This window comes from Mandrillus leucophaeus, unplaced genomic scaffold (assembly GCF_000951045.1).
Source record: "Mandrillus leucophaeus isolate KB7577 unplaced genomic scaffold, Mleu.le_1.0 Scaffold922, whole genome shotgun sequence".
NCBI classification, from domain to species: domain Eukaryota; kingdom Metazoa; phylum Chordata; class Mammalia; order Primates; family Cercopithecidae; genus Mandrillus; species Mandrillus leucophaeus.
In genome coordinates this window covers 392,422-400,002 of record NW_012110053.1, presented here as the reverse complement: position 1 = coordinate 400,002, position 7,581 = coordinate 392,422, and the positions used below count along the sequence as shown (strand labels likewise).

Here is a 7,581-nt window from a genome sequence, read left to right as displayed (position 1 = left end):
TGAAACCCCGTCTCTACTAAAAATAAAAAAATTAGCTGGGCTTGGTGGCAGGTGCCTGTAGTCCCACCTACTCAGGAGGCTGAGGCAACAGAATCACTTGAACCCAGGAGGCGCATGTTGCAGCGAGCTGAGATTGTGCCACTACACTCCAGTCTTCTGCCAACTGAGCAAGACTCCATCTCAAAAAACAAAACAAAACTTGTGCCCCAAAAAAACAACATTAAACTTATCAATGTGTTGCTTCTAAAATCCACAAACAATGTTAGCCCACTTTCAGTCTTTAGGCTTTTTAATGACTGGCCTTGACCTAGCCCACCATCTCCAATCCCAGATGCGACCTGAGTGATCAACCAGACAAGACAGCAAGAGGTAGCACGATATAACGAGGGGGAACACAATCCAGGATCACTCTCTACCCCCAAATCTACTGTCCCATTAGACTAGACACCTGAGTTGTTTTCCCTACATCAGCCGTGAGCTGAGGAGGAACTGAGGTTTGACTATTGGGGCCCCTGGCCTTACTGACTAAAGTAGATTTAAAACTTCTGGTGCTATGTGGAGATAGAGGAAAGGGATGGACCCTGAGCCTTGTGTCCCTGGAAGGACTCTTTTCCCAGACCTCCTAAGCCTTGAAGGCTTAAGGAACTGGCCACTGAGGAAGGGCTGGCGTAGGAGGGACATTAACTGCCATCGTAGGAGGGACATTAACTGCCATCAACTCAGAGGCAACTGCCATCAACTCCACCTGTCCTGCTCTGTTTGAATAAGGACCTGTCAACTATGTAACATCCCATCCCCATTTCTCAGCAAATACACCCTCCTTACTGCCTGCCCCGCTAAATGACCCTAGGAGCCCTGGTTACTAAGGCAACCTGGGAACAGCACATACCGACAGAGACCAGAAACAGATGGGACTATTTTTAAACTAGACTAGGTGGCTCCAAAGCTTTTGCCCCATAAAGTGCCTTCCCCAAAGCCCCATTTGGTCTTGTTCTGGGTCCCTACCCTTCTTCACTGGCTTCTATCCATCTTACCAAAGCTATGTGAGGCTGGGGTCTTTATCCCATTTTGGCATGAGATCTATTTACTGCTCCCATCTTCCACACAGAATATCTAAGCAAGTTTTCACTGCCTCCATTTGTTAAAAATAATTGTTCTTTTATTTCTTTGGAAAGTAGTGGGCCCTGCCCTATGGATTTTCAGGCCAAACTAGGGTAATGAATGCTTCCCTAGTCTTTGGGCTGGAGCACTACAGTCCCAGCCTTCCCAGGGCCCAGAAGCAATTCCTTTATTGTCCAACCCAACCAACTAGGACCCAAATTGTCTGAAGGCTCCTGTCAGGCCTTCTCTCCTAATCACCCACTTCCCAATCTTTCCTGGCTTTCCCTCTGGGCAGGGTATTTTTTTCTTCCAAAACCAGTGCTGGAACCTGTGCTGTGCAGAAGAGAGGACAAGACGAGGGATGTTCCCAAATTCCCATAAGAGGACACAGCCCTTCAGTCAGTCCTTCCTCTCTGCTGGCTTCAGTCTGCATTCCTCTGCAAGCCCCCACTGTGAGGCTTGAAGATGGACAAGAGGACCCTCATAAAAGGGAGGTGAGAGAAAACACACCAACCCAACCCCTCCTCAGGACATACTCCTTGTAGTCTCTTGTCCTAGTTCTCAAGGGAGCCCTTCAGACAGGGCTGGGGAGGGCTAGGCAAGTGGGCAAGGGCCCCTTGACCCCAGCCCTGGGAGGCTATACCAGGGAAGTGTCCATTAGCCCCATCAGTGTGGCATGGCCGTGATGCGCATGCTCTGGGAAGCGATAGGGTAAGTCACCATGGGAGTGGTGGTGTGGCTCATTGTGATTCCTGCCAAGGGTTGGGCCATTGATACAGCCACAGGGGCCACAGGAGCCACAGATACAGCCACAGGAGCCATGGAGACAGGTGGGGGTGCCATTCCCTGGGCAATTGTTTGAGCCAGGGCAGCTGACAGTGGCGTGATCTCTGGGGTCAAGTGTGGGGGTGGGGGTGGTGGAGCAGCAGGAGGTGCAGCATTAGTTGGGGGAGCTGCTGGAGCTCCAGCAGGGGCCACCAGTTCTTGCTGGGACACTGGACGAGGCTGTAGAGCCTGGCTGCTGAGAGTAGTGTGAGTCTGGGCAATGCCATGGTTAAAAGTAGCGACAGTGCCCACAGTGGGGGCCAGAGTCTGCTCAGTCGCTGGTGCAGTGGAGCTCAGGGTTATGACCTTGGCCTGATTGCGGAACTGAGCATTTTGTTCCAGTAATACCTCATTGGTGGCCAGCAGGTTACTGACCTGCTTCTTTAACTCCTCTACCCGCTTTCTGAGCATGGCATTCTCCTCCTCTAGCAGTCTGCACTCCACCCCTCGCGGTGGAGCCAAGCTATATTCATATGACTCAAAATGAGGGCCATCAGGGGGGCAGCATCCACCTCGCCGGCGTTTTGGGCCTGGCTCATGGTCCTCAAAGCCCCTGTCAGGAAGGTCATAGATATCATAGAGATCATGACGTCGTCCTGGGAGGACTGAGCCTGTTGAGCCCCCACCAGTGCCTCCTCCACCCCGAGCATCAAACTCAAAATCCCGCTGCAGGTGACGGAACTTGCACTTGGCTCCTCTCTGACAGTCACCCTTGAGAAAGTCACGGCAGATAGGGACCTCCTCCTTGCCATTTGGTAGGTCTGCCGGTGAAAGGCCAAGGCCAGCTGCTACTTTCTGCCTCAGCCGTGGGGGAAGCTCTCCTGTCTTCTTATAGCCATCCTCATCCTCCTTGGAGCCATGGATGAAACGGCAATTTGGGCGGCTACACTCCTTGTTCTGGAAGTCATGGCAGAAGATGAACTCGTTTTTGCTCACCCCCAAGTTGGACACCTCACTCATGTCTGGGTGGCGGTATCGGCAACGCTTGCCTCGCTTGCACACATTCCTCAAGAAGTCTCTACAGATGGCATCTGAGCTGGCCCCGCCACTGCCTGTCCCTGCCCCACTGGCCTCCTCGCTGCCACCACCTCCAGGGCCTCCACCGCTGCTCCCGGTACCGTTGGCATAGCTGTCCCGGTCAGGCATCCTGGTCCCGCCCAACTCAGGGTTTTCTTTATCTTGCCACTCTTGGTGACCACTACAAAAGAGGAGAACTGTATCAAACAGGAGTCCTCCAGGGAGATCCCACTCTTCCTGACTATAGAGCAGGCGGCCCAGAGGGGTAATGGCTTTAGAGATGGAGAATCTAAGGGATAAGAATTCTGGCTGAAATGTCTGACTCATCAAAAGTCCCGCCCAGGCTTTTGTGCACCTGGTCTGGGTCAGAATGATTCACACTTGCCTGGCTAACAGAGGAGGGAAGGAGTTGGGGTGAAGCCACCTAATTTCACTAATGACGATAGGCCCAGGAGGGAGCAGGGAAAAAATAAGTGTTGGATTTCATCTTTCCTTCTGAGCTGACCTTATTAAAGTTGTGGAAGTGAAATTAAAACTGCAGTCAGTATCTGAACAGTCTGGGAGGAAACTGGGAATAGTGCCCAAGATAGGCTACTACTGAGCTACTAGGGTTGTAGAAGATGGTAACAAAACTTTCTTAACCCCTTTTCCTTTTCCTCAGGTGAGGGCTCTGCACGTATCAAATCTCTAGAAGCCAAGAAATCCTGGGTGAAGAGACTGGTGTCACCAGCTTGAGGGGAGTCTCAAAACTTGTCATATTTTAGTATTCCCTCCTACCCATCATCACTGTCAGCGGCAGAGAGGTCAGCCCCCTCTATTTCAGGGTATGAGTTCTCAGTTAGAATCTCCACTTCTAGATTTCCAGGACAAACCATTTGTGATAAGGTCAAGGTGGGAAGGAGTTAATTTCACAGGAACAAGTGACCTTTCCCCATTCTCCACCCCCTTCCTACTCCCCTCTGTGAAGATCCCACTGACATCCAGCCACACCATTTCTCAACCCATAAAGATCCTCTTTATTTATAGACTCCATAAAAGCTTTTTAAGTCTCCTATTTCCCAAGAGAGCTTTGGAATGTCAGTCCACTGCCCTGGTTCTAGCCCTCCCCTCTCTCCACCCCTAGTAAGACCTGGAGTCCCTGCTACCACGTGTCTGACCTCCCAAGTCTTTCCTATGCGGTGTTCAGGCTCCCTCTGCCGCTGAAATAGGAAAACTTCACATTGCTCCCTTTGAGCATAAGTGAATCTTTCCTGATTACTTTGGCCTTGACCTACCCCATCCCACTGCTGTGACTTTGCCTTTAGGTCTCCCTAAAACGAACGAACCAAACCAGAGACCACAGTTACATGAGAATCTGTAAGAGTGTCCTCCTCCTCTAAAGGGAGATAGTCCCAGAATAATAGAAGCAATCAAGGAAAGAAGTGGTAAAAGATACAAACTTTTAGTAAAAGGGAATGACCAGGTGAAGTACAAATGCCATCTATCCAAACCTGGCTCACGTTGCAAGTCGCACCAGCAGCAGATAATTAGATATGATGCTCCTCCCCACCCAACTCTCCCAAAATTGATACCTGAGGTAGCTCAGGTGAAGTCCGGGGCTCCTGTGGGTCTCCACCTCCACATCACTGCTGGGTTCTGAGCAGGAAAAAAACACAGACTTGGGTGGAAGGAGGGGTAAGAGTGGAGGACAATGGGGTGGTTGTCACAAGAAAGAAATCTGACAAAACGGCAAAGCTTAGGGAACGTCAGGATTTTCTCAGGGTTCAAACTGAACTTCACCTGTCCAAGGAAGAAGTGGCCAGTAAGAAGAGTAAGAGAAAAAACTAATTCGGAAGGACTGGGAGCATGGGTTGGAAAACCAGCTCTGAGTGAACAAAGGGTGCGGGACGCCCTGCATCAAGATGAAAGAGGATGTGAGGGTCAGAGCCCGGCTAAGGGTTGGAGTTAGTAATGGCTAGTGAGGAACCTTAAAAGGGCAGCGCCTGACAGTGCAGTGGGATGGCCGATTAGACTTGGAGGCAGTGATTGTGACGCTTCCCAACACCCTAGAGTTTGCGAAAAAAGTCCTAGGAGTTTTCCCGCAGCAAGTCTTCTAGCTTGGCAGGTTCCGTGCACTGCCGCTGGCGCTCAGCCGTGGGCTACGTGAAAGGGACACTAAGGGCGCGCGAAGTGAAGCGGGGAGCTGGGGCTCCAGGTGTCATCAAGCTGAGGGGATGGGCAGGGTTGTGACGTCACGAAGCTGGCGTTTGCTCGCGATGCGGGGTCAGTCAGAAAAGGGGCACTGCCCTGGGGTGTGAGGACGAGCCAGCTCGGTTCTGGGGGGCCTTGTGTGGCCCGGCCGAGCCCAGTCGCTGGGCCGGCCCCGACTCCTCCCCTCCGGGCGCGGCCTCCACCTAAGTCTCCCGCCTCCCTCACCTGCCGCCGCCGCCGTAGTTGCTGCTGCCGCCTGCCGGTCCTCTAGCTTCGACAAAGAGCCGCCCACCCGATCGCTCTTCCGCTTCCTGCGGAAGAAGTGACGCTCTAGCTACCAGACCCGGAACCATACTCTATGGTCTACAAAGTAGGCGTGCGACATGCCGCAGGAAGTTCCCACCACGCTTTGCGTGTCACCATGGCAACCTAACCCAAGGGCGCGACGCAGTCTACTAAGCAGTAGTCGTCAAGGCAGGCCTCCTGGAAGGTAGGGGCGGTACCAGCATTGGCCCCAAATAACCCGCGAAATCTAAAACCTGCCTCCAGTGATATATCATATCCCATCCAGCTCCATCGAGATGCAAACCACACCACATAACCCGGGCTGTTGCCTTTGATATCCTCCATAGCACAGGCAGTGACAGGGCAAACTGTAATGATAGAAAACCCCCACCCGATGGAACCATAAAAAACATAATAGACAAGACGATTTAATTCTTCAGCTAAAAGAGCGAAGAGGTGATTTATTTTAGGGTTGTTACACTCGGCCACAAATAAACACAGAAATAGTCCAGAATGTCACAAGTCCAGGGCAGAGGACCAACATGGGCAGTTTTGTTTATGAGCAACGTGGGTCTCAGAGGTGATCGGCGATCAGAGGGCGATGAAGTTCTAGATCCATTGAGACAAGCTCTAGACAGTAGCATGCAGTCCCACAACTTGTACCAGCATCCCCAGCGCCTGGCATTCCATGTTTCTGCTCCTGTGGCCTCCACGATGCAACAAGCTAGCGGTTTACTTGGACCTCTGCCTCATCTTTCTTCTTTTGCGCTTCAGCCTGAAAAGCAAACACAGGAATGGAATACACCTATTCTCAAACCAGAGTTCTTTCCCTCCTACATTAAATCAAACGTGCACATAACATGAGGTGGTAAAATGAACAAGCACTACGGTTCTATCGTCCTCTGTTCTATCCTTTGCTCTAGGAAGAAAATACTCAAACGTTTTTCTCCTAAAGATCTTTTAAGATTTCCAAACCAAATGTTTCTCCTAAGTTTTGTCCAAGGAACTTCCCTCCTCCTGGGCTGGCAAAGTCTCCAACATACCTGCGCATTCGCTTCTTCCTCCACTAGCAACCGTTCACAAGCAGCAGATAATTTTTTTTAAAAAAAAGAGAGATAAAGCTTATTAGTAGGCTTAGGAGGGATATGAAATGCACTCTTTAGAACCGGGCAGATTCTTAACCAAGTATGAGATTGGTCGTAGCAACTACATCAGTAACTTGGACACCCTCGCAACATAAAATCAGACTTCCACCCTTTTCTAATTCCCACCCTCTCTACCCATAGCACTTAACCGCTAGCTCTCTTACAAACTACTTTTCCTCTCCCACCAGTTCTTGGTACCCTTGAAACCCAGTAGTTCAGGAGGTATGGCGGACTTTCCTTAGTCTCCCCCTACTACTCGCCAACTCCTACCTCCCAAGCTTACTACCAGGAACCGCTCACCTTGGCTCTCATGGCGCAGAGGTTTCTACAGGGAAAGAGAGAAAGGCTACAGTTAGTTTGGTGTGATGATGGTAAGTGTCGAGGTCAGATGTCTACGGATTGTACGCGGAATGCGATCACAGGAAGCAAACACACTCACCCAGAAAAATGGCGCTAAGGCCGAGAGAAAGCCGAGGTTCCGTCTACGGCTATTTAATGGAGCGCCGGGTGTCGTCACTTCCGCTTTCCACCCCTTTTCCCCAGGGGCGGGGTTACCCAATGGGCGTAACAATGGTTTTCGGACCCTATTGAGGAGGAGTAGGTCGAGTTAGTTCTCTCCGAAGACTGAGTATTTGGTTTTCGAGTTACCAATTCCCCCCTAGATTTAGTATGAGGACGCTGTGTTAAACGTTAGCAGCTGTTTCCCATATTGGATCGAGAGGTGCCCACGGGAAAAAAATAGTAACTGCCACCTTCCCTCGCATTGCTTCTTGGGAGTTGCAGTTCCCTGGAGAAGTCCTCCATTTTGCTATGGATAGGCGCGAACTGTACAGAAATTCTTGTTTTACTGGTTTGCCTTCTTTTTTTTTTTTCCTTTTTGAGACAGGATCTCACTGTGTCACCCAGGCTGGAGTGCAGTGACGGGATCTCGGCTCATCGCAATTTCCGCCTCCTGGGTTCAAGCGATTCTCCCGCCTCAGCCTCCCGAGCAGCTGGGACAACAGGCGCGCGCCACTTG

The 7,581-nt window shown here is 51.0% G+C and overlaps 2 protein-coding genes across 5 annotated transcripts; both read right to left on the bottom strand.

Moving 5' to 3' along the window:
* Positions 1–275: 275 nt before the first annotated feature.
* ZC3H10 (zinc finger CCCH-type containing 10) lies at positions 276–5,518 on the bottom strand. 4 transcript variants are annotated; one of them, XM_011970018.1, is made up of 4 exons: positions 5,359–5,415; positions 4,515–4,578; positions 2,921–3,124; positions 276–2,359 (listed from the first exon to the last, which is right to left on the bottom strand). In XM_011970018.1, the coding sequence occupies exons 3-4, from the start codon at positions 3,070–3,072 to the stop codon at positions 1,768–1,770; spliced, it is 744 nt and encodes a 247-aa protein (XP_011825408.1). In that variant the 5' UTR covers positions 3,073–3,124; positions 4,515–4,578; positions 5,359–5,415; the 3' UTR covers positions 276–1,767. The 4 variants fall into 4 exon arrangements, with proteins under 4 accessions (XP_011825408.1, XP_011825405.1, XP_011825407.1 ...); XM_011970015.1 differs by having other exon boundaries at positions 276–3,124; positions 5,359–5,518; XM_011970017.1 differs by having other exon boundaries at positions 276–3,124; positions 4,515–4,722; positions 5,359–5,457.
* Positions 5,519–5,843: 325 nt separating this feature from the next.
* Positions 5,844–7,072, bottom strand: RPL41 (ribosomal protein L41). Its single transcript, XM_011970014.1, has 4 exons — positions 7,003–7,072; positions 6,864–6,888; positions 6,462–6,484; positions 5,844–6,193 (listed from the first exon to the last, which is right to left on the bottom strand). Exons 2-4 carry the CDS (start codon positions 6,873–6,875, stop codon positions 6,151–6,153), a joined length of 78 nt encoding a protein of 25 aa, XP_011825404.1. The 5' UTR covers positions 6,876–6,888; positions 7,003–7,072; the 3' UTR covers positions 5,844–6,150.
* Between the last annotated feature and the right edge of the window lie 509 nt (positions 7,073–7,581).

Excerpts from the sequence above, each read along its gene's own strand:
- ZC3H10 (XM_011970015.1), bottom strand. The coding sequence starts at position 3,072 with ATGCCTGACCGGGACAGCTATGCCAACGGTACCGGGAGCAGCGGTGGA.
- RPL41 (XM_011970014.1), bottom strand. Across the intron at positions 6,194-6,461 it reads AGGAAGAAGCGAATGCGCAG|GCTGAAGCGCAAAAGAAGAA; the intron begins GTATGTTGGAGA and ends TTTGCTTTTCAG.